At 35.1% G+C, this 27308-nt stretch overlaps 1 protein-coding gene across 5 annotated transcripts in view; it reads left to right on the top strand.

Moving 5' to 3' along the window:
• Window positions 1–27308, top strand: part of milt (trafficking kinesin-binding protein milt) — a 98348-nt gene that overhangs the window by 38873 nt on the left and 32167 nt on the right. For 4 of the 5 annotated variants that reach the window (XM_046625148.1, XM_046625150.2, XM_069136605.1 and 1 more), the window contains one exon: window positions 3196–3300. In XM_046625148.1, coding sequence (XP_046481104.1) covers window positions 3196–3300 — 105 coding nt within the window. Of the gene's footprint in view, window positions 1–3195; window positions 3301–21942; window positions 22131–27308 lie in introns of those variants that run through there. The other variant, XM_046625149.2, reaches the window with a different exon arrangement.

Below are 27308 nucleotides of genomic sequence, written 5' to 3'. Positions count from 1 at the left end.
TTCCCGATCCCATCGGTTTGGCTTGGTCGTTTCTTTGTGAAATGCCCCATATATTTCGGAAGAACAAAAAAAAAAAAACCCAAAAAAAATAATAATAATAATAAATATAAGTAAACAACAACAACAACAACCGTGAACCGTCTTGTATCTTTATTTTGAAAATTATAATAAAAATTTTTCGACAATTGATTCGGGAAAAATAACGATATCGTTTGGTATTGCAAATGTGACAAGATTGTCTCCGTGTTTCCTGGACCGCGATCACGATCGGCTCGCGTAACCTTGAGTAACGATTTGAACTCGAGCGTGTTATTTTTTCATTACAAACGAATTTACGTAACGTTTATTAAAGAGCTGTTTCGAGGACGTTTAAACGGAACTGTGCAGAAGCGAGATTTGAGCCTTTAGAAACAGAGATACTTATACGCAGATCATGCTTATCTGTCTTTCAACGCAGTCGCGGGCTTTTATTTATTTTACCGTCTTTTAACAAGTTGAGAGAGAAGAAGAAGGATAAAAAAATTAAAATACAAAACAATTCTTTACCGCCTATCTTTGCGCGTGTGCGCTCAAGTTTACTTGTCTGTGTGTGTGTGTTTTTGTTTTTTATTTTCATGCGGTTTTCGACACGACGACGAAATAAAATCTTGAAATAGTCTACGTGTGACACAAATGTTGTTAAATATGTCGGGAAATCGGGCCCTGGCAATTTTATTCATTCAATTTGTATCAGAACCAATGAATACCTGTTTTTTTTTCAACTCACGCACTGAGTACATTTAATACATTTAATTAGTTGGAATGTGAATTTAAACTGCTGCTCTAGCTGTTATTAGTATTTTTTTTTTTTCAATTTTTACGTAAAATGACATTCCATATTTAACCAACCAGTCAAAATATAACTACAAGTACGACTTGCGGCTGGCATTATTTATTTTTTATTTTTTCTCACGAAAGTACAAAACTACTTGACAAATAATATCGTTGAAAAGAACACAATGTTTTTCTCGATATTTTTTATATAAAATTGTCGGACATAGAATGTGACGTTGGTGTTTGTGAAAGGAATTAAATATTTATAAATAATTGTGATATAATCGTATATCAAATATTTGATAAATACCTTTTGATTTCTGAGAATCCAGAAAAATTCATACTTATAATACGTGCACAGAAAACTTGCATAGTTGGCTCTTATGAATTTCGTATTAATTAATTTTTCTGCGTAAAAAAATTTCCTCAAAATCACGGTTACTGTTTTAAATTCTTTCCAAGCGCGTATATGATAACGTTTACGCACTGAAAGAAGTTTCGCAAGAAATATTAAAGATTTCTTTTAATCTTTATACGTCGATCGGACTTTTCTATCCAACTTGTAGATTTTGCGAGGAAAAACTCTGCCTTGTACATACCGAGGAAAGACCTCGTAATAGCGAGAAATGATATCGAAAATTAGGCATCTGGAAAAAAATAAAAAAACCAATCAATTTAGATGTGTTTTGAAAATTTGAAAAATTCGAAAGTTTCTTTCAGCAACGAGTTGATTGTGAAAAATTGTCTTTTATGTCTTCGTGCAAAACATTTCGGGTGAAATTTCGAATTCTCCGCAGAATTAATTCCACGCAAGTGAATTTTTTTTTTTATCTTTTTTTTTTATTCTGTTTTCTTTTTGGTCACACTGTTTTTTATTCACCTCACTCGTTAATTCGGGTAAATCAATCACGCTTGTCTCTGTAATCGAGCTACTTCCTGCCTTTTAAAACGCGATCGTGTACGAAACAAAACATAAAAAAACAGACAAAAAACCAAAACGAAACAAAAAAAAAAAAAAAGCAATCAGAGGGAAACGCATTAACGAAGTGAGAAATTTAACATGGCACATGCATAAAACGCCTTTTAACCACGCCCCGGGAACCGCACCTTGAATGAGATAACAGATCACTCATTCGTTCATTGACTTGGAGGGTGAATTACTCGCCTGATATTATGATGAACTCTGTAACGTTGAATTAGTGCGATAGAATAAAAAGTACAATTTATAAAAAAATTCTCGATCACGCGACGAGGGAAATAACTTCTCGTCGTACAGTATAAAAGAAATCAAGTACTAGGACTGAATGCCTTAAAGATAATAACCTGTACAAAAATAACCCACTAAAAAATAATCGAAACTAAAATAACCATGGACAAAAATAACCCACACAAAAATAACCTATGGCAAACATAACTCACTCAAAAATCACTCGCACAAAAATAATGGGTGACAAAAATAACCCGTACCAAAATGACGCGTACAAAAATAACTCACTTGAAAATGATTTACACAAAAATAACCAATGGCAAAAATAACCCTCCACAAAAATTACTTACACAAAAATAACTAATCACTGGAATAACCCACACAAAAATAACCCAGAGCAAAAAAAAAACCCACACAAATGTAACCTACGGCAAAAATAACCCATACCAAAATAACTCGTACAAAAATAACTCACTTAAAAATGATTTGCACAAAAATAACCAATGACAAAAATAACCCTCCACAAATATGACCTATTCAAAATAACTAATCACAAAAATAAACCACACAAATATAACCTACGGCAAAAATAACCCATACCAAAATAACTCGTACAAAAATAACTCACTTGAAAATGATTTGCACAAAAATAACCAATGGCAAAAATAACCCTCCACAAATATGACCTATTCAAAATAACTAATCACAAAAATAAACCACACAAATATAACCTACGGCAAAAATAACCCATACCAAAATAACTCGTACAAAAATAACTCACTTGAAAATGATTTGCACAAAAATAACCAATGGCAAAAATAACCCTCCACAAATATGACCTATTCGAAATAACTAATCACAAAAATAACCCACACTCAAAGAATACGTTACAAAAATATCGTATTTCAAATTTTATTTAATTCCATTTAATTTATGCGGTTTAATGTTTTTTTTTTTCGTTTTATCAATTTTCTGTCCCGGGTTATTACTGTTTAGGTTATTTTTGTATGGAATATTTTTACCAGGGATATTATGGCCGTTCGTGAAGAAATTAGCTGCATATTTACACGGAAAAATACGTAACAATTATTCTCCTCATTACGATATTAATAATAATAAATGAATAGAATGAAGTCGTGGAAAAATTAACGGATCGTCATTGTTTATGTTTTCAGGCTACGAAAACGCCGACTGGTTCATCCCGACGCCAGCCCTAAAACCCGAAGACGTTGACTTGAAGTTATCCCCGGATCAAATACGGGAGACGTTAAACTACTTCCGTGAGTCCTATTATATTATCATTATAATTGTCATTGTTACTATCAGTACGCACAATTGTACACATTTAAATACGCTTTATTCGTGTCATTTTTCTCACGGTTATCAACAATACACGAATCAACGAGCTTGCACGTGTATCGATCTCCTTGGTATAATAAAAGACAAATGTGGAAAGGCCGAACGAATTCGGAAAGTTCTTTTACCTTGCTATTGGAGCAACGTCATTCCCGCCAAATCACGTCTTCACTTTTTATTTCATTATCAAACCGCGACGAATTAACGCCGTCACATCTCTATAATACGTATGTATCTAGTTTTTTTTTTTTTTTTTTTTTTTTTTTTTTTTTTTTCATTCATTTCCCGTGTACGTATATTCGAAGTACAAGGCGTGTGGAACCGGACGTTCTTACCGAAAGAATAAAAAAAAAACAAAAAAAAAAAACCAAGAAAAATTATCGTCCGTAATGCTGTAAGGAAGCTGTTAGTCCGAATTGTACGATCTATTGTGTATTGCTTGACTTACGTTGCACGATCTGCGTGTATAAAAACGGTGAACTTGCAGAGTCGGGTGAAATATGAAACGACAATGCTGACAATTAGGGTCAGGGGTGGGGTAAAAAAAATTACAAAAACAAAAAAGTCGACCGGACGATATCGCCGAAAGTCAAATTAACGACAGTTGAAAACGTAGAAATAACATAAATAAAACCGTACGACAAGTCAGTTATTTATGTCGCGTTTTCGTATCGAATCTTTATTTCAAATTCTCAGCACACCCTGTCGGTGGAAAAAAAAAAAATCCGATCATTCCGAATATGATATATATTTGATGGTAGATTGTGACGAATTGCCAAAAAAAAAAACCGGTTTCTTGACATTTTCAGTCATTTATATCAGAATGGGATAAAAATAAATTGTTTACAATTTTACGTGTTATATTGTAAACATTTCGAAGCATATCCTCCCGACATTTTTATATTCGAGTGAAAATAGAATCTTAATTAAATCGATACGTAGAAATATTTCAAGGGTATAGAACTACTTTGAGAAAATTCTAAATCCCTGGAATATTTATACCGATTTAATCATGATCCCATTTTCATCAAATTTTGAAATTCTCTCAATGTACTCCGAAATGTCTACGTTTTCAGAAATTAAAATTTCATTCGCATATACAGGACTGAAAGTGTCTGAAATTCGTGTTACTTCGACAGTTTCTGAGGATCTGCATTGAAAGAAATTTCATATCCGGAAAAATCCAACTTTGAACAAAAGATATATTTGATCTTATCTTTTTTTCTCGCCGCAGCTGCGCAGAGTCAATGAGAAAAATGTAATAAAATTCATCGATATTTTTATCATAAAACAAACTGACCCGAAAGTTATTGAATTCGTGAAAAATTACTTCCATATTTGTCTCCCACCGATTACAACCCGTTTGTGTTGTAATGCGTGTTTTCTTTATTTATATTATATTATTTATATAATTCGTTCGAATCATCTCACGTTGCGATCACGTGCAAGTAATATTTTTGAACGAATCGCGAAAATTCGATGTAACGCGACGATTGTATAGTTTTATCGTTTAATCTCTGACCTAAATCAAGCGTATATTATATACGCGAAGATTTAATAATAATACAAATACGTAAGTTTTAGGCAAGTAAAAAAGCTGGACTGGTGGCTGGATATTTATGATATCCGTATCGTACATATTTTGCCATTATTTTTCGCTAAGTCTCTGAAAATGTTAATATACCGATGTGTGTAGAAATTCGCACGTGGCATGATGCTTAATTTTACGTATAATCTACTCATCCTAAATAATACGCTGGATATGAAAATGATGCGAGAAATAAAATATAAGAAAGCAAGAAACAATTTCTAACGTGATTGGAGAATTATATACCTGCGAGATTTTCAAAATTCTTTCACTCGTAGATGAATTAGAATTTTCATTTATTGATTTGGATAAAAAGTTTATATTTTTCGAATTACAACTAATTCAACGTTGTTCCGATGTTGGATAAATATTTTGTATCGTTTCGCCGGATGTTTCGCTACGTTAATTCAAATCCAACTTTCAACCTCATATTCAAATAAACTGTCTAACTGTTGATCGCGACAAGAAATGAATCGATTCGACGATCGCTTATTCACGTTTCTGGTGAGTATAAAACGTTTCTTCTCAATCTTGGATGCAATTGCAACGGGAATCTGTGAGGTAAGTGCAGGGAAATAATTTTCGCTTACGTCTAACTTGTTGCAAGTTTCACGTTATTTTATTTTATTGTATTTTCTGCGAAAAATTGCCGTTCACTGAAGTCGAACCGGCCGACCGATTGACGGAAACACGTAATTAGCCGTGCAACTCCTCATTTTTTATCCTCGTCGTTTTTCGATCCCGATTTCTTTTCGCTTTTATTTCTTTTATCGCCGCTTAGACGCATCGCGTAGTTTTTTACTCAAGTACGACAAAACCGAGATTTCATTACACAACCCGTCAAGGTTACAACGTATTGTATAATTATTATTAGAAGATGCGTCGAAATCTTGTCGAGCGTTACATTTGTTTTCGTCGGTGAGTTTGCGAAATTTAAAAAAAAAAAAATTTAACCAAGGTTTATCGGGAATTTAGTATCAGATAAGTAGGCCAAAGTTTTTACGAAAAAACATGTCGATTTCGAAAATAAAAGCTCCTGGCGTTGTTTGCAAAAAACGTATTTATTTCGCCGATATAGTTGAAATTGCAATCGATTCGCATGCGAATCGACATTCATTTTTTTATTTTACTTTGTTTTTTCTTCAACACTTTTTGGTTGAAAGTTCTCTGTAACTCTTGAAAGGTAATTTTCACGCGTCGATGCGTCGATGTGACAGTATATGTTAAAAATAGACTCGTTATCATTCACAGTCGATAAGATATTAGCAGTTGGAGAGATTCGGAACTACGTCTTCGTTTTTTCTCTGCCTTTTTTTCTTTTTTTTTATCTTTACTCGAATCTTCCTTTCATGCGATAAATTTTCATCACGATACGCGAGGAAAATTTGAGTTCAAAATAACAGTCTTCCGTTTCTAAAGCGCATTATTTATAGTTAAAAATTTATATGCGTTTTCTTCAAACCGTTATATCTCGAAAACCATTCTTTGCACATTGTCAAAACTAAGTGTCGAACACTTTTGAGAATAGAACTAACTTTCTAGTTGAAAATACTTCGTCATTTTATCTCGTTCGGATCGTGTTTTTAACAAATTAAGCAGAGAAATTTTTTTTTTTTTTCAACGAAGTTGGACAAATTGAAAAATACACTTTCCAAATTTTTTCCACGTGGATTAACCGCGACAAAAGTTTTTTCTTATTGTTTTTGTTGTGAGATTATTGATGGATTCCCCCATATATTACAAAAGAAATGTTATATGAAAACTACGCAGTGTGCTTGATTTGTTAAGAACTTTAATTACGAGGTATTTTCCATTAGAAAGTTTGTCCAATGACCTATGAACAATTTTCCAAACATGATGGTTGAAAAAAAAAGTGACTCAGATTTTTTACTATAGGATTCGCAAAAGATGTCAGATTTGAGAAATCTGAAAAGACACGACAAGTTTTCTCAGGTAGTATAAGAACAAATCTGTTTATTGATCGGTTTAATCCACTACTTGATTGATTCACTTATCTGGTAAGATACTGTTAATAATTATCGCAGTAAGAAAGAAACTGCAAGCAAAGATTATCATCCTTGATCGTTGACTGAATTTTAATTACAAACAAACCTGCTTCGACGCTTTCATATCGAACACCGTTAATCATCTACATGCCGATGATTCATATTTATGCGAATGTAGATTTCTCAGAAAGCTGGAAACCTCATTCAAGAATTCCAAACGATCCAATCAATTCGCCTTACTTGACTCGGAGTGAAAAATAAATCTATGACGTTTTTGGAGTTGACATTGTTTCAAGTTTCATGGAGATTTAGATGGACGTTCAATTATTCGCCTTTTTCTTTCTTTCTCTCGGTCTTTCGAATGAGTTTCACGCTTTGTCTCTGTCTTTATCCCTTTGAGTCACACATTATTACACTGTGTCAACTTTTGTAACAAGATAATATCCCGTGGTTTTTGGGCTCGCTGATTACGAATCTGAAATCAGATTTTGAAAATTGAAGATTGTGGATCCAATATGGCGAACGACAATTTCAAATTCAATCAAATCCGGTCAAAAAACTCAGTGCAGTGTTTCTCGGAGTCGCTGATTACAAATCTGAAATCAGATTTTGAAAATTCAAGATGGCGGATCCAATATGGTGGACGAAAATTTCAAATTCAATCAAATCCGGTCAAAAAACTTCGTGAAGTGTTTCTCGGAGTCGCTGATTACAAATCTGAAATCAGATTTCACAAATTCAAGATGGCGGATCCAATATGGTGGACGAAAATTTCAAATTCAATCAAATCCGGTCAAAAAACTTCGTGAAGTGTTTCTCGGAGTCGCTGATTACAAATCTGAAATCAGATTTCACAAATTCAAGATGGCGGATCCAATATGGTGGACGAAAATTTCAAATTCAATCAAATCCAGTCAAAAAATTTCGTGAAGTGTTTCTCGGAGTCGCTGATTACAAATCTGAAATCAGATTTCAAAAATTCAAGATGGCGGATCCAATATGGTGGACGAAAATTTCAAATTCAATCAAATCCAGTCAAAAAATTTCGTGAAGTGTTTCTCGGAGTCGCTGATTACAAATCTGAAATCAGATTTCAAAAATTCAAGATGGCGGATCCAATATGGCGGACGGAAATTTCAAATTCAATCAATCTGATCAAAAAACTCCGTGCAGTGTTTCTCGGAGTCGCTGATTACAAATCTGAAATCAGATTTCAAAAATTCAAGATGGCGGATCCAATATGGCGGACGGAAATTTCAAATTCAATCAATCCGATCAAAAAACTCCGTACAGTGTTTCTCGGAGTCGCTGATTACAAATTTGAAATCAGATTTTGAAAATTCAAGATTGTGGATCCAAAATGGCGGACAAAAATTTGAACATTTATCGAATACGGTCAAAAAACTCTGAGCAGGGGTTTTCGGGGTCGCTGATCAGATTTACCATGTTGAATTCTTAAAATTTGACTTCAGATTTGTAATCAGCGACTCCAAAAATCCCGGGACAGAGTTTTTTCTCCAGATTCGATCGAACTTCAAATTTTTGTCCGCCATGTTGGATCCGTCATCTTGAATTTTTAAAATCCAATTTCAGATTCGTAATCAGGGACCCTAAAAATTTATAATTTATTCAAAAAGCGTATAATATGTAGAGGGACAACTTTCTCGGAAAATACCTTCAATTTTCAAGATATTTTTCGATCAATTTGTTTCTAACGATAATAATTTACATTATATCGCAATAATTATTCTCGGATATTGAAAACGTATACTATCAGAAACAGCAATAAAACGCGAAAGAAATATGTATTCAAAGTTCTCTAAATATACAAAATAATGATATAAAAAAGTCGTTAAGAATACTTATCGCTATGACTAAAAGGGTTGTTCTACATTTTTATTTCCGAACGAAAAAAAAAAAAAAAAAATCAAAAATCCACCGCCCAAAGAAATGTCGAACGAATACCGGTGAAAACATACAAGGCTTTTGTTTGTAGTAATTGCGAACATTGCACAGCTATATACGTAGGTATTCACATTACAGGCAGCACCATAATGCACCAGTCTGTTTGGCAATTGGCACATGCGAGAGAGTGTTATTACCTACCCAAGAAGTATCATAATACCTGCTACAAGCCTCGTTACGAATAGGTGGAATACTTCATTTTGTTCCCTTAAGGGGGTATTCTAGTGTAGAGGCATGAATTTGAGGTGTTTTTTGAAGTGCTATAAACAAAAAACAAAAAATATTTTTACCATCCATTTTTTTATCAGGCGTTTATTATTATTTCACGATTACAAAAAAAAAAAAAACAAGTCAAAAAATACAAAATTGAAAGTGCTATGAGTTGTTGAAGTGGGGGGTACAAAAAAAATGGCGCGCCAATGTTGTCACGATTGCAAGCATTTTCAAAATCAGAAAAAAAAAAGATTATTAATCTACATAAATGCAGCTATCGTACTAACTAAAAAAAAGTCGAAAAAAAATTTTTTTTTGCCAAATTACGGCTGTCCGAAAAAATAATACGTTTTTTTTGACTTTTTTGGACGTTTCTGAATTTTTTAAAAATAGTAAAAATTATTATTTCGTTATAATAATAGTTCGTGCGATAGAGACATGTATTGAGAAGATTCTCACCAAATTTCAAGTAAATCGGTTCAATAGAACTTGAGAAATCATGTCAACCGTTTTGAAAAATGTAGTTTTGAGAAAAACGCGTTTAAAGTTTCGAGTAAAATTCGTTCCAGCCGAGCCAGTATTGAAGACGTGTCACTAAAATAGCTATATCTCTGAAAATAATTAAAATTTTGACTTGTCCTTTTAAGGACACATTCTTGAAAGGTTAAGCTTTGAAAATATAAAAAAAAAAAAAATCGATTTTTTCAAATTTCTACACTAGAATACCCCCTTAACGCTCGTATTATTACACCTTTTGGTCTTCGCGTGTTACGTATTGTTTAAAAGATATTTCATACCCTTTTATGCATGTGAAATAGGCGGTGTGACGGATATCGTGCGTTTTATGTTTTATCTCGCGTGTGTTCAACAACCCGGTTCTAGAATATTATACACGAAGAAACTCTCAAAGATTTATTTATTTATTTATTTATTTATTCACTTTACTTACGTCTTAGAGTGAAAATAGTGGGACTTGAGTACCAGGTGTCTTTTCCTTTGGATTGGCGATATTTTGTTTGGATACCGAAATTTTATGCAGGATCTTTTCAATCGTTTAAAGATAGTAAGCAGTGTTTCAACTCCAAATCTAAATCTTTTTTTGATTTTGAATTAAAAAAAAAAAAGAGCAAACAATTTCAGTCAGTTTGATTCAAGAACTATTTCTTTCCTAATCAAAAATTTGTAACGAATGCTTAACTTTTGACCTGCGTCGTTCCTGAAATAATGGGTAAATATAGAGTGAAAATTAAAGTAGAGGGGAAAAAAACCAACATGTCGTCCGCACCCAGATTATAAATTAAAAGAGGCGGGTGAGCGAGGCTTTAATATTATATTATAGAATTGAAATATGTGCAAAGTTGCAGTTTATTTTTTGATAAAATGTGTACGCTTTCTTTGTTTAAATACTTGTACGTTTTATTTTTCTGCTGCTTTGCAATGTAACATCTAAATATCTGAACTGATTTGCTTGGAACGATTTTCTGGCCACCGAATTCGTTGTGTCTTTGTGTTTTTTCACCTGCCTCACTATACGTTTAATCGTAATCATTCGGTCGTTACAGCTGAGGTTGGAAAATTTCCTGTTTTTCAATTCTGATTCTTCCTAATCGGCTCGTTGTTCTATACAAATGAAGAAACGAGAGAAAAAAAAAATTGTTTAAAATAATGTATGTTTCCTTCACTCGCTACAAGGTGTCGAATTCAATATTAATATTCTACATTTTTTTTTTCTTTTCTTTGCTTTTCTACTTTCTCAATGCGAATGGTTGATACTCACATTTATTTAACAATGTAATTTTTTCGTAAATCGAATAAGTAAGATCGGTGTTCAATTAATCATCTGTCAATTTTGAACAAGGATTGGTAAGGAAAAATGGAATAATTCGGACTCTGCAACAATCCCAGGGTATACATGTGTGATTCATTTCAGATCTCGTATATTGACGTCAATGGTCGGCCATTTGCGCTACGCGCTCTCCTAATCGTCGTTCAGAAATATTGTTGACGTGTTAAAATATACTTCAAACACTTGACGTCGTAAAGAGTTGGACAAATTATGAAACATCGCAAACCTCGCTCGAGGTTGGCGTGGATTATTTTTATGCGCTGTATCTTAACTCTTGCAATATGGAGACCAGCTCTCGAGTATAAAATATGCGAGTTGAAAATCTGCGACGTGACATCATCACGGACCAAGAGAGATGGAAGTATTGGGATTATTTTCCTCGTCAAATATTCTTAATAATGCATTTCATGTAAAAAAAACTGACAACATCGATTCGTTTTTGTTTGAGATAGAAAAGTAAGAAATGCGAAAAGAAGTATTTCGAATTGGTTTTAAAAAATTTACAGGCACCTATCATCTTCTATTGGGCACAAAAAGAAACATGAAAATTTCATAAATCACTCTGTAAAACGAATTTTGAAGAAAGTGGGTGTAACGGTAAATCTATTCGATATTTTATACGTGTAATCAGTTTTAAGAAGAGGATAAACTTCATCGAAGATGCTGCAGTCCGCGGTTGCAAAAGACATAAAGTAACGCGTGATCGATCCGCGATCAGGTAATGATTTCCTCGATTTGATCCGCGATTATTCTTCGGTTTGAATATTGACTCGATCAACCGAGACGCGTTTTTTTTTTCATCCTTTATAACGCTGCTCATGCTCGCTCTATTCCGCATTACAGGTGTACAAGATAACATAGTTTTATATATTACGTATTTTGTCGTATTTTTCTTGACTGTTTTTCACCGAAATTGTCTGATACGGATTACCGTAGAATAATTTTTTTTGTTGATTAAGAAATTCAATGTCAGATGGTGTTAGATTAATACCAAATTCATAATTATAGTCGATTAAAGTCCACACACTGCATTTTTTTTACAGTGCACAGTCTAATCAACAGAATTTCAAAACGGGAAATTAAAAGATAAAGATTTGGAATGTATGACTGAAGTGAGTTCTAGTGAATTTCACTGGAAACCGAACTTGAATACTGTGAATTTTTATCGAAACAGTTGAGTTGTTGGTAATCTGAGATGGGTTGCATTATAGAAAATCTTTCGTAAATGTAGCCAAATTCATATAGTTTGTCCAATTTTAACGAAAATTGTTATTCTCGGTATTTTTTTGACTTTCGAATCTCTCTCTGATATCTCTCTTTACCGTGACTATGTTCTGACATTTTTCATTAAAAAATTTTTTAGTCGTCTAATAGATTTAAATTTTTCTATTAAAAAAGTTGGACAGTCGCAAAAAGAAATATTTTTCACGGACAGGATAAAAAAAAAGATCAGAATTTTTTACTTGGTTGATGAAGCTAAAAAAAAGAAAAGAAAGAACGTAAGGTATCTCGAGAAACAAATTTCCAGATCAAAAGAAGTTCCAGAATCTCGCGTGTCAATTTCAGTGACTGACCTTAATATTAAATCCGTGTAACAATAACGAGTCATAAATAACCCAAGAAAAAAATAACCTGACAACAGATTGACAAAAAAATTAGATTATAATTAATTGAATTAAATTTAATTTCATATCCGTAATTTCTTTCATGAGTTATTTTTGTCGTTTTTTTTTTTTTTCTTGTCACGGATTATTCCTGTCATGAATTCTTTTTCTCACGATTTATTTTTGGCGGGTTTTTTTTTTATATTATTTATTTATTTTTTTTTTTTTTGGGGGGGGTTATTTTTGTTTTATTCTTGTGAATTATTGTTGTTCTATGAATTATTTTTGTTACAGCTTGTAAAAATAAAAAACAAAAAAACAGACAAAAGTCTAGGATCATTTTTCTCTAGGGTTATTTTTTCTAGGGTTTTTTCTCTAGGGTTATTTTTTCTAGGGTTTTTTTTTGTCACGGATCATTCCTGTTACGAATTATTTTTGTCACGGCTTATAAAAATAAAAACACCCAGATAAAAGTCTAGGGTTATTCTTTCTCGAGTTACTTTGCTCCAAGGTTATTTTGGTCTAGGGTTATTTTTCTCATGGGTTATTTGTGTCGTTTGTTATTTTGTCATGTTACATTAGTTACTTTTGTGCGGTTTGTTATTTCCGGGTCATTTGGTTCCAGTACCCACCGTAGATTTCACCCAACGCCGTGGAAAAACTCGCGGCATGCTTACAATAACGTCGAGTCAGGCTTCTTCCGTTGTAACTGAACCACCTTACAGTCGCGTCTCCGACTTCATTATCCCACACGCATTTGAATCTTTAATCAATGCACGCACATGCTGCTCCATCTATTAAAAACCCGCAAGCCTATGTTTAGGAAAACAAATTAACGAACGCTGCTTAACTCCGAGTTGAAGAGTTAAAAACCCGTTACAAGATTTAATCAAAGAATAATTATTTATCACACGAGTAATTAAGCGCACTTCTATACACAGATGCTGAGATATTTACAGTAAACTCGAATTCGTTTTAATGCACGTAATAGACGGTTCTAATGGACCGTATATTAATTGCAAATTTTATTTCTCCGACTATCGGTTTCAGGCTATATTTTATTGTCCCTCAAAAGTGCAGCTACTTTTTTATGGGCCTAAACAAATTTCTCATTCCCAACCGTTATTGGTAAAAAAAAAAAAAAAAAGATTTTCAGCTACACTGAGAAAAATTTCATTTGTTACAGTAACTAGCAAATTTCAGTAAAACAGGTATCGTTAAAAAAAACTGTTTGAATATTGGTGGAATAATTGCAACGCAAAATCAGTTTGTTCGGCTTACTCTACTTTTTTAGTTAAATAAGGCTTTAGCGTCAATTCATTGTTGCACAAGCATTAAATTTTCGCAACAGTTGCAAGAAAATACAGTAACAGCGATCGTGATGAGAAAGAACAGTAACGGATACTAGACTGTACTAGACTTTCCGGTAACAGCTATAAAACTAATTTTCATTTTCTACCTATAACTGTATTTTTCGATTGTGATAACAAATGAATATAGTCAAGGACTGAGCGGTAACCGGAACTGAAAATTTCTCTCGATGTAGTAAATTCTAAGTAGAATATATTTTTCTTTCGATCTGGTTAAAAAAATCTTCAAACATGCTCGATTCAATGAATTCTGGAACTTTCGATACGAGTCTTGTAGATTTCGATCAATCTCTAAAGTATCAGGTCCGTTGCATGTTGTATCTGCAACGATCATCCGATACAATCCGTATAAGTCAGCGATCCTGCATAGCTGACCGACTTGCAAGAAGGTGTAACGAAGCGTTGCAACGTTTGACCCGGGCCCGAAAGATTTCTCTCAGCAGGTTACACGGGCTGTAAAGCAGTTGGGTCAAAGGTCAGGGGTCAAAGTTTAAAGATGCAGAGGAGATTCTCTTGTAGCTATACGTATACCTCCATGTATAGGTATATAAATACGTATGTAATTATTTCGCATTACATCCATTATCTTGGGAAAATTCAATGCAGGCCGGACGTTCCGATTCTCGAACAAATCGGCCAATGATAACAGTGGCCAAAGAGACGATGGAAATTTCGGAAAGATTTCCCATATTTTTCTTATATTTTTTTATTCTGAAAGTAATGTTTCTACCTCGTTTGGTTCTAAAACATTTACGAGGAGTTGAATCTTGAAGAGTTTTTAGCTGCAGACGTGCAAGTATAAAAATTTATTAGGTATTGATATTTATCTACTGCAGTGCGAAATTGAAATTTCTGAATTTCAGAGCTGCGTCGGGCTTCTGAAAAATCATTCTTCGTAGTTTTGACATATCTTATTTGGCATAGCTTGCTTCAAATTGCTGCAAGAATTGTATTATCACTCGTACCGTATTTGTGTTTTGTAAATTTGAAGACAGGATTTTTCTCAGAGATTGAAATTCGATCTGAAATAATTTAGACACTGTTTATTAAGAAAAATTTTAAAAACTGTCCACTCTAGCACCGAATATAGGAAATAAAGAAAGTACAAAACAAATGTTAAAAATCGTACTTAATCCCTTCTTCAAGTTTTTCGTGTGTAAAATTAATAGGGAAGTTCCTATACCACTTGTAAAGTTGCCCCGCGAGTTTATTGTAAAGTATGTCAGAAACGGCGCGGAGAGTTGGGTGTAATAATCCGCGATGCGCGTACTACGGTATAATTATTACAATATACCGGAGTCTTGGGTCGTTATAACCGGTGCTCGGTTATATTGTTGAAAAATATTTAATTACCCCCGCAGTAAGAATTCATTTAGAAAGGAAAACAATAGAATTATTACTGCCCAACTATATATACGAGGGAAATGGGTTGGCTTATTTGCGGGCAAAACGTACTGTTAAAAAAAAATATATATATGTATATATATATATATATGTATGTATTTGTATGTATGCGTCTAAGGCGCGAGGATTTAAAGAATGAGAGAATGTGAGAGAGAAAATATATATTATACGATAATTTTCTCTTGACAAGTGGTATTTTGCGTTGTGCAACGCGACCGGCATCAGCGAATTGACATTAAGCAGGCTCGAATTCACCGACCTTACGTCGTATACCTATGTATGTACCTACATTGTACACGGATATAGGTATAGACAACATTATGTGGGAATTCTCTCATGCTATATCCCAACTTCTACGTTATACTTTACAAGACACCGGGCGAGTTCACGTACTTCGCAACAGAGGCGTCTGTTACGTAGGTATGTACGTGCATACGTACCGGGACAGTCTGTTGAAACTTGAAAATCAACCGCGCATGCGCCAAATAATTCAATCTCATTGGTCCGCGAAATCTTCCCGCAGCGACGTTCTTGTCTGCGATGCAGGCGGGCCAACCTACGCGAAATGTGGACGTTTGAATTTTCAAAGAGCATGAGCATTAAGTTCCGACCGTTTTTTGAAGAATCTACTTTACGATCCAATAACAAATGCTTCCCGAAACCTTTCCGAGTCACCACCTCAATTATTTGAGATTCTAACCTCGAAAATTCGTATCAACTACATCGCCGGCGGAAACAGTTTGACAGCTGAAAACTCGGGATGGCCAGCCTGCGCGAACAGCCGATAAAACTCGCGCATGCGCGGTTGATTTTCAACTTTCAAGAGATCGTCTCGGTATATACCGAGTGTTCGAAACTGTTTATGTGAGCAAGTTGCATCTAACATGCAAGGGTGCGCAAATTTCTGTTAGGTATATTTGTTCGAAGACTAAAGAATTCTAAATAGCACATTATATCACACGGAAATAAAGTCGACTTTTATTCCTGTGTTACATGCAGGACTTTATTCCCGACTCAACTTTGGCCGCTATGGTTATTTGAAAATTGGAACTTTCGAGACGGAAAATGATAAACTTATGATTCAGGAAAAAATACATTGCATTGCCGTTGAAAATTTGAATTCGACTTTTCTCCCCAGAGTTTATTTACCAATATTGTTAGGACAAAATTGGACATGTAGTACGAATTTTTCAATGAAAAAATGATAATATGATGTAATGTTATCAACGTATTTAAGCTGTTTAAAGTTGAGTATTTAAAAATTGTTCCTGTATCACGAGGACGTTTTTAGCTATATGTAACTTCAGTTACACTTTTCAAACCTTTGTTTCAACGTTCCTTAGACCTGACTGACAATGAAAATAAGAAATTCTCGATCTCTCTCTCTCTCTCCCCATAACTTTGAGTGGGTAACTAATTGCGGTGGTCTTTAAACTTACTTAGACAATCTTTCTCATTTGTTTCTCCACATTAGCGAGAACTCCTCGCGTTGCCGAGGCAAGAGAAGAAAAAATAAATAAAAAATAAATAAGAATCGCTGCTCTAAATCTACATACAATAGTTTGAAGTGCGCCTCGCTCTGGGATCGTGGATTGAAAAATTACTTTCGGTTCTCAGGAACGCCGCGGGTCGTGAACTTTCCTCTGAACAAACTCGGAGCGTACTACAAAATCGTAAAACTTTTCATTTCGTCTCTCGACTCTCATTCATTCTTCACACTTGTCATTTCTCCGTTCGATTCCTTTCCCGCGCTCAGCTTTCGCCTGTCAACTTAGTTAAACGTCTTTCCCGCGCGACTAAAAATCAGCAGAGACTCTCTCGGGCTTCGCTTTGTTTCTCTTGTCATTTCTGGCTATCGATATTGCCGCATCTGAAACTGGATCTTGAATATCTTTGATGGATCTGGAACAGAAATGAATCAGGGAATGGATACTCGGCCTTTCGGTTTCTTTTCTTTCCTCACTTTTTATTTGTCGCGTTTATCACGATTCGAGAAACTCTCGAGGCGCTTCGTCATAGTCCAAACTCGTCAATCTGTAAAATACTATACTTATCGCATCGCGCTAATTTTAACCATCAAATTATCGTATTGAACGAAAAAAAGTGCATCGATTTTATTGCAGATTTTCCGACATGCGAAAACCAAATTCGCTGTAACCCAGAAATTTGTGTATAAGAAATTATGGAAAAAAATTAACAAATTTCACCAAAGTAAGTCCCAAATAATTCTATCCTAAATTAAAAGCATCAATTTTTTTATAAATTACTTTTCAACTGAAACCTGACTGTAAAATTTCCTCAAAACTTTCCCTGAACAGTTTGCTGTGACTTCGAGTATAATTCAAAAAAATTTAACGGGACATGTTTAAAAATAAATCACAAAAAAAAAAACAACGATTCTTTCCAGGTGAACAAGAAAAGCGATTTATTTATACGCTCGGAAATATCAGACATCTTCCGGCAATCCGTCATCGGAAGTGCTTATCATACCTCGTTTATTCCCTGCTCTCTGCAATCTGCCAGTTATATATGAGGCATTCCACGCCAATTGGACCTGGGTTTTACCCTTGACCTCTTAGATTTGGCGCGCGATTTTTTCTATGATTGTTCTCACTTTGAAAGTTACTCGGTTGTTTCTTTTTTGCTTTTATTCGACTCAATTTCAATTTTCTACAATTTTTAGAAACGATTTTATCGGCCGACCAAAATTAAAAAATTGAAAAAATACTGAAAAATCCTGCGTCAGATATCAAAATTTTTAAGCTTGGATTCGGAGCGGGCCGATTTTCCCTTCTTACTGTTTTCAAGCGTTTTCCGAAAAAAAAAACGTTAAAAAAATTATAACCGAAAGTCATTTTACTATGGATGGTTGCTGAAACATTTTTATATGTCACGTGGGATTTTTGAAAACTTGTTCAGATTTTTCGGAACCATTCTACCTTCGGCAATGTTTTTTTACTAGCAAAATAAAGAAGAGAAAATATCCGAATTTTTTTTTTAAAATCCAGTGTCACACACGAAAATGTTTCAGCAACCGTTCGTGGTAAAATAAATCTCGTTTCTCATTTTTTTGACGTGTTTTTGTCGGTAAAAGTTTTTAAACAGTAAGAAGGAAAAATCGGCCCACTCCGGGGTCCAAGCTTGAAAATTTTGATATCTGACGCAGGATTTTGCAGAATTTTTAAAAATTTTTAATTTTGGTCGGTCGATAAAATCGTTTCTAAAAATTGTAGAAAATTCAAATTGAGTCGAATAAAAACGAAAAAGAAACAACCGAGTACCTTTCAAAGTGAGAACAATCATAGAAAAAATCGCGCGCCAAATCTAAGAGGTCAAGGGTAAGATCCGGGTCGAATTGGCGTGGAATGCCCCATATATATACAAATGTACTATAAAATAGCTTCGAGGAAATATACCTACAGTTCTTGAATCGTTTTTTCTCTTTTTTTTTTCCTATATTTCGATTCGGATTGCGGGTCTCATTCATCCTTAACTTCGATTCTTCTTGGGTCGTTACGCCCGAATATAGTACGAAATGTAATCGATGTTCTGAAAATACAACAGGCGTATATATGTATGTATAATTCATACCGAGTCGCCCGAGCTTGAAACTGTGATCGACAAGGTCATCGGACCGATAAAGCCTTCCGATTATCGTCTCTGCAACAAATAATGCGATAAAACGTAGCCTCGATTAAATTAGAAATTATACACTTGAGAAAAAACACTCGGCTTAAACTAATTTCATGTCGGACTCGTTTGTTCTGTAATTTAGAATTCTTGGCTACGATATCGAATGCCGAGTAAGGTAGAAGTAGAATATACATTTTTGAGTTGATTGAATTGAATCACAATATTACACCGATATTTGGGAAATAATAAATGAGAGAAGGAAACTTTTTTTATTACTTATTTTCAAATTCGAAGTGTGCGTTTTTTTTTTTGGCAATTTTGCAACTCAAACCATATCACAGTGTAGCATAATTTTTCTTCGAGTGTGGAATTCATTTTATTTTATTACTTTGAAAAAAAAAAAGGGAGAGAACATTTCAAGTTACAAGGACGATTTATAACCTGAAGTTTATTTACGCCTCGGTAATAAATTCACTGTTATTCAAATCGATTATCGGATACATTGAACCGAAAAACAGATTCTTGTCACCGATTTTTATTTCCTGTATTTGAAAAAAAGCGAGCTTTTAACGAACAGGGATAATTGTCGGAATTAGACTGGATCGGGAAGATGATTATACTTAATTGAATTTATTCCGTTTAACTGGTGCTGTTTCGATTCAGCTGTGAACAATACGGCATCTTTAGACAGAACATGAACCAGTTGCAGGTGTGGTCTAAAATTTGAAACCGAAACGTTTAACATCTGCACGTATCGCGGTAATTTATAAAGCAAAGAAAAACTTGAGAGTATTCAGAGTCTAATAATAACAGTAATGTACCTGCACAACCGCTATTATCGGTAGCTCGTAAATTTGCTAGGCAATTAACGAACCGTGAGCCGAAAAGCCTGAGGCTATAATACAAACACAGCTCGACGTTTAGAAGAACCAGATACCTGTCAGTTAGTTTTAAGGAATAGTGAAAATTTGCTCTTGATCACGTTCGATATTCTTCTTGAAAAAAAAAAAAAAAACTAAACCTCCTAGAAGAAAGAAACAAAGTCAATAACAATAACGAAAGTTTTCTTGCCTTACATCACATCCTGTCGATCAAGTTTGAAACAATTTCAGCAATATATCTTGATTTGGTAGAAAGAAAAAAAAGAAGACAAGAATTTTTAAAAAAAAGTTTACAGACGTATATAATTCTAGAGCAATTATACCACGATTATTATACGATTTTACTAATTTTAAAAACGCACGGTTCGTCGCAAATATTACGAACAATTATAATTAGCTATAATTAGTTGTTATGTATGTGGTAGTTGTAATGTAGCTTATTTTCTCGAAATAACATACCAACGCGAAACAAAATTTATTTCAAGTGATTTTCAGAGACTTTTCTGACAAACAGAAAGGATCAAAAAAAAAAAAAAAAACAACCTACAAGTAGAAAACCAAACTACCGATATTTTTACGCTGTTTATGTCTTGCAGTACGAGTCGAGATTCAAAAATGATGGAATTTTCAGACTTCTGGCTTTTAAGATTTAGCAAAAACGTTTCGGTTAATTTTTTTTTTTTTTTTTTTTTTTCATTTCGATCGCATCAGTTCTCACATTTCAATTATTTTTCTGGTATTCTTAACGCAGAAAAAATGTTTACCCTAGATGTTTTTATGGCAGAAAAGTCTGATCTTTTCGACCATGGAATTAGTTATTTTATGACAAGTCTTTAAGAACTGTGAAAAAATAGACCGGATAATAATATTAAGTTTGTAATAAAAGTTGGATAAAAAACGGATTCTATGTTTGGAACGATCCGTATTTATTTTTCGCAATAACCCTGCGATACAAATTCAAATTTCGAATGCATTAATCTACATGAAAATTAAATTTAATACTCGATCAACGGGATTTTTCCAAGCATTATTTCGCTAAAAAATAAAAACGACACCACGATTACAATATTTCATAATTACTTGAATTTTATAGAGTGATTACGAGAGATTACTTGACAGATAAATTTTACTTCGATCGGGTGATTTTGCATAATTTCTAAGATTTCATAAATTTTTTTAAGATTACAAAGAGATTTTTGCAATCGTAAATAACGTCTCGTGACAGCTAATAATTACTAATATCCAGAATTTTGTTTTAATATGACTGATTTCGGGGTGATTTCGGAGATTACGACAGCATTTCCGAATATTAACGATACCTGTTTTAGTGAATTTTTCTAGTTACTATAACAAATGAAATTTTTCTCAGTGTGCACGTTAGCGACGGCCGCTAGGCTAAAAAGTAATCGACGCATCGATTAATCGAGTCCAAAAAAATAATCCAACTCGACTCAGTTAAATCGGCAAAAATGAATCGTTCAATCGATTATTTCGTATTTTTTTGAAACTCTGCGTACAAATCCAAAATTTCGTAAAATTCAGTATAACTGGTCTTAATATCCGGAAAGTGTTTGGTTAATTTACAGTTTCATAAAAAATATTCTCCAACATCAGGTAATAATATTCGTTTATCTTTCACTCGTTACATCAAGCAGGTACTCGGTAAGTAACCCAACGATAACAATCGATACCTTTAATCACGCAAATTGATATTATACCGCATCGTTCATGGGGGTAAACGACAAACAATCGATTATAATCGAATTCGAACAATAATCGATTACTTTTCGTCATTCTTACTACACGCGATGTCCCGATTTGTGCGAGCGAATTATTGGACACCCGAAAGAAAGTGAACGGCCGGCTAGAGCCCCGGCGAATTGATAAGGAATGAGATAAGAGAGTCGAGATGAGAGGCCTCGAGAATTGGACGGGCGTCACGTGGTTCCGTGGCACAAGACGGCAGTTCGAACGGTCTGCGCCGAGACGGCGTTAGCGGCGTCGCTCGTCCAAGCGACATTTTGGTATCGCCTCTCGGACCTCAGTACTGTTTTCGTTACGGCGTCGCACGAACCGCGCGTGACTTACGCCGACGCCGCCGCCCCTGCGGGACGGATTTCCTAAAGTACCGTCCAGTGCCCGGATTCTCTTCTCTCTTACGCCTTGCTCGTCTATGTGTACCGTGAATCCGTGCTTTTAGTGTATGTGGAATCCTGTTTCCCGTGCCGATATACGGTGTTACACGTGAGTGAAGCGATCGTCGCCGTTAGTTTCGGCCAAGTTTTAATCGCCGGTTTGTCTACGGCCACGGAACCGCCCCTTGTTCAAATTAACCATTATCGGAAACGTATGCGCGATAAGACTGTGACGACGTATTGTCCGAAATTTATCGAACGATTCGGAATCGAAATTGTGGTTCGTTTCTTCGTTCTCGTCGAGGTTCATTTTTCTGATTCTAATTTCAGCGAATTAGTTGGAGACAATTGTTGTTCGGCCGTAGGTGAAAGATGGTCTCGAAGAAGGAACTTGACGTTTGGTTCTATGAGAATTCAAATATCGTCAGTAACGTCGACGACGTTCGAAATTGGAGGAAAATTCTTGTCGCTAATTTCACGGTCACGAGGGCGAGGTTGTCGCTCGTTGTTAACAGTTGCTAAATGTCATCTTGTAACTATTAGAAAGTAATTCCATATTGTGCACAGCGCGCGTTGTACGTATACCACCTGCACAAAGCGAAGGTTACCTTCGATCAGTGACGACTACTCGAGAACTCTTAATGGTCGCGGGAATTCTGCACCAGAGTTCCTGATTGAGGAAATGCGTGACGGGCGATTCTAAGGATCGCGAAATGGACAGCAAATAAGATTAAAAAAGAAAAAAGCGAGACACTGTAGCCTTTGCGAAACGGTGCAAGTATACCGCAGGTCGTAGAACCTGATACGATGATACGAACAGCGATAAGGTGGAACACGATCGGTTCGAACAGCTTGGAATCGTTACTCGAACGGATCTCCCAAGTGTCCATGAAGGAATGTTACGCTGTTAGATTGCGCAACTGATCAGCCACGATCATCGAGTTATGTGACCGCTTGTCCACGTATTGACTTGTACTTTCCGACGAGGCCTCGTGCTGCACCGCTACTTTAAAACTGAACCTTCGTTTCAAGATTCGTTCCGTGTTTCAGAGGTGTCAATGACGTAACGGCAACTCGAGTACCATACCGTTCACAACCGGTATCGGAGAACTTGACACTCTGCATAATGCATGGGAATCCAAAGTTGAACGTTGGAACAAAGGTGTTCAACACACCGCAGGAATATTGACCTCGAGTGTTTTATCGACTCTTCACTTCGCCAAAATTACTTGCGGGTAGTAACTGGGTAACATGGTCGATTTTGACCTTGGTGTGTACACGTTTCTGCGAATATCTAAGTCCACGGATCGCTAACGAGACTGAAACTGGCAGCCAAACGTTGCAATGTTCTTTCGAGTAAGGTAGCGATGTCAGAGAGTCAAAATTTTGGCAAAATACCCTGAAACTCTTGATAGTTTTATCAAATTATGGGGATAAAACTGAAATGCATTTTTCTATTTCCAAATTTCACACAGTTGATTGATTGCCAACTTATCTGCCTACTAGCTTCAGATTCGTGTATTCCAAAGATGAAAGAGCGCTCAACAGTGCAATTCTGTATGCAATTTTGACCAACAATACTACAATACATTTTCATTTGACGCAAAAGCAAAGCTGTGTACAAATTTACTATCGCAATTTCGCAGAATTCATCTCATTTTTTTATTTCTACGTCAAATGAAAATGGTATCGGATTATTTTTGCTCGGAATTGCATACAGAATCGCACTGTTGAAACCTTTTTTGGCGATTGCGATACGTGGACTTCATTATTCGGAGATATATATAATTCAAAGTTCAAATCGACGAGGCCATTCCCTTAAAATGAAATCGGATCGATCGATCGATCACTCGAGTCAATTGAATCCTGGGTTCTATTCGTAATTGAATGAAATCGTCAAGCGTTATGATTCTCTTGATAACGATAAGAGTATAACACTGGAATTACCATAAATACATAGTTTTGGTAAATATCGTAATGTCAGTTAGTTGGGGGATTTTAACGTAAAGTCAAGGGTGTTTCGGTGAAGGTGAAAGTTCTGAAAACATATCGTATAACATTTTAACAATACGATGGATATAAACCAATCGTCATGTTGAGATCTTTGAAATCTTGGAACGTTGAAAGTCTTGAAACCGATTGATTTGAGAGGAAAAATGTAATACCTTGGTCTCTGAAACATCCGTGGTAACGAATTTCGAATATCGGACGAAAGCATAAAGTTTCGGCAAGTGGTTCGCATCGGTTATATATTGTCTTTGCTAAAAGCGTAAACAGCGTAGCTGACCCGTTTGAATTACTTAATGGACGTTGTATCGACGTCACTGTAGTGTCAGTACAGGTACGTCGCGTTTTCTAGTCACGCGTTTCATTACATTACGTACCGAAGTATGATCGATTCATTCCGCAAGCTCATGTATCGTACAGGTAATACAGTACCGAGTGATTTTCACGCGGACTTTTTTATTCACTCGATCGTAAACAGATTGATTGATAGACAGTCGCGGCTTGATGTCGTCATTATCAACGTTGCTTGGAAATGCCGACGAAACTTTTGACCTGAGTTGAATAAAATCTGTACGAAAATAACGCCGGTATAATGTTGACTTTATGATGTTTCTGCGGTTGATAATCATCCAGGAATTTAGAATACTAGGTTTCTAGGTTTGTAATGCGGAAACTTGTTGCACTGTTACTTTTGTAGCTGTTCAATTCTCGTCGCTACGAAATACATTATTTCTATCATGCCTTGTGTGCGTGTGATGTACTAATTTTTTTTCTTTTTTTTTTTTTTTTGACAAAGTTGCCGTTGAGCTGAAGAAATTTAAAGAGTCAAGAAATTACATCGGGATCCAAGGTTCTTGTTTGAATTAACTTTGTTAGCTTAGGTATTTGAAACGACGTTGTACGGGAAGAAAGAGTTGAATTCTCGAGAGTAAAAGTTCCCAACAATTATCCTTCGCACATATTTTGCCATCGGATTTATCCACGTTACGAGACTCGGATTTTATAATTGAATAATTCTTTAAAAATGCAGAAGCAAAAATTTCACACTTATGTGAAACGTGTTGTTTTCTTATTATAGTATTATTATCGCGCTTTGTTGAAAAATATTATTACGCATAATGAAACTGTACATTTTTTTAACCTCGCGTCAAAAATTAGATCCTTTTTTACGCAGTTGTGTTAAAACTTGACGTTAAAAATTGATGAATTTCACACCGCGGCATACAATTTATTTACTCGATACTGTTAATCGAAGATGCATCTCGTTGCTGCAAAGATTTTTGCAGATGTTAACAGAGAAGAAAGTTGTTTTTTCTTTTTTTTTTTCTTTATTTATTGTAATTGCTATTGAGTACAAAATGTATTAATTTTTTTATTCGTAACACCAAATGTACGTTTGAATTTGCAAATAACGTTCCGCTGTCGATAGACGAATGTAGATGTAGTTTAAAGCCGTGACGTAAACACACCCGCACCAATAATAACTACATTCAATAATTTTCTAGTTATTAAATATCCGACTTTCTAGAACAATTCTACACACCCGTCGTCCTAGGTATTGTTCTCTCTAATCGATCACCTGCAGCTAGTGAAAAAGTTTAATCTATTCCTTTATGTAACCCGCGATACTGCACGTATCGATTCGTTATCTAAACTCTTCGCGATCGAGATCGTCGACTCATTTTCATCGCGCCGAATTAAATCCTCATACTTTGATCCGCGTTCAAAAAAATTAACGTATACTATTGCGTACATTTTCAAACATCTCGATGGACTTGACAAATTTTCCATAATTTATCACGAAGCAGCATTCAGCGGTGTTATCGTTAAACGAGGAATGAATATTCCAAATGTGTAATTTCCTTTTTTTTTTTATCTCGATTATACGAAACACGTGTACCAAAAAGTATCTGATCGAAAATTGACAACTTTTTTTTCGCAACGAATCGCCGTTTCGCGTTTCTGACAATCGTATTAGGTTTAAAAAAAAAAAAAAAAAAAAAAAAAAAAAACTTAGTAAATTAATTCCTAACGCGTAAAATTCAACCATCACTGGCAGTCCGATCGGAGAACCGGAAGAGGTTCAACCTACCTACCGTAACCACGGTGGATGCATAGATGCGAAAACTGCGATAGGTCGAGAGAATGTCTAAATCCTCCACCTCTGTATGTGTGCCAATTGTACAATTAAACTGTGCTCGTTATCGGAACGAATTATTTTTCCCTTGTGATTTTTACGCAACTACTAAATTCAGCGTCGAGTGTCGAACGATGAAAAATTTTTGTACGAAACGAAAAACAGTCGATAAGAAATTGAATGCGATGAATTTTATTTATTTAGCCAGGGTGATGGGGAAATGTTTGTGGAATTTGCTTACTCTTTACTTTTCATTCTCTTTCTTTATTTCCCTTTTCTATTTCTCTTCACATCCCCACCTCCCTTTCTCTTCCCCTCCCTCCCTCTCTCTCTCTCTCTCTCGCTCTCTCCCTCTCTCTCCATTTCTAACAACGACGCCGGCACAGTTGCAACGAAACTGCTTTCCGCGTCCAGCGTCACACCGGTTGTTTTCAATAGAGCTCGTCGACTCGCTCCAATAATTTATTTCAATTATAATTGGTCCAACGATAAGTTTTCATCGACAAACTTGAGGCTCCGTACACATTTCTGCACTTCCGATTATCAAACTATATTTAATCAATTACAGACCGCGATGTTCATTTTTTATAGCGACTAGAAAGATTCGGTAAAACAGATATCGTTGAAAAAAAAACTGTTTGAATATTGTTGGAATTAGGAAAAACGAGGTACGCCTAAACATTTTGCGCTATCGTCGATCCTTTTTTTGGCAATCGCAACGCAAAATCAGTTTGCTCGGTTTACTCCACTTTTTTAAGTCAAACAAGCCTTTAACGTCGATTTATCGTTGCACGAGCATTAAATTTTCCCAACAGTTACAAGAAAATATAGTAAACAGTGCTAATTTTCATTTTTCACCTAGAACTATATTTTTCGATTGTGGTAAAAAACGAAACTAATTAAGGAACTGAGCGGCAACCGGAACTAAAAATTTCTCTCAGTGAATGCAAAGAAAACGTGTTTCCTCATTATTACAAACTTCTATGCATTTTTTTTTTTTTTTTTTCAACTCTTCTATTTCACTAGTTGATTAATTTCTTTCGGAGGCTTCGACTACCCTCAAAGTAACTCATCGATAAGGGTTCTGAATTCGATACCTAGATGTATCAGGTGAACGTTTGCACCGGCCGGCTTCATGACTGG

Source organism: Neodiprion pinetum, chromosome 5 (assembly GCF_021155775.2).
Source record: "Neodiprion pinetum isolate iyNeoPine1 chromosome 5, iyNeoPine1.2, whole genome shotgun sequence".
Classification (NCBI taxonomy): Eukaryota; Metazoa; Arthropoda; class Insecta; order Hymenoptera; family Diprionidae; genus Neodiprion; species Neodiprion pinetum.
This window is presented reverse-complemented; position numbering and strand designations above follow the sequence as displayed.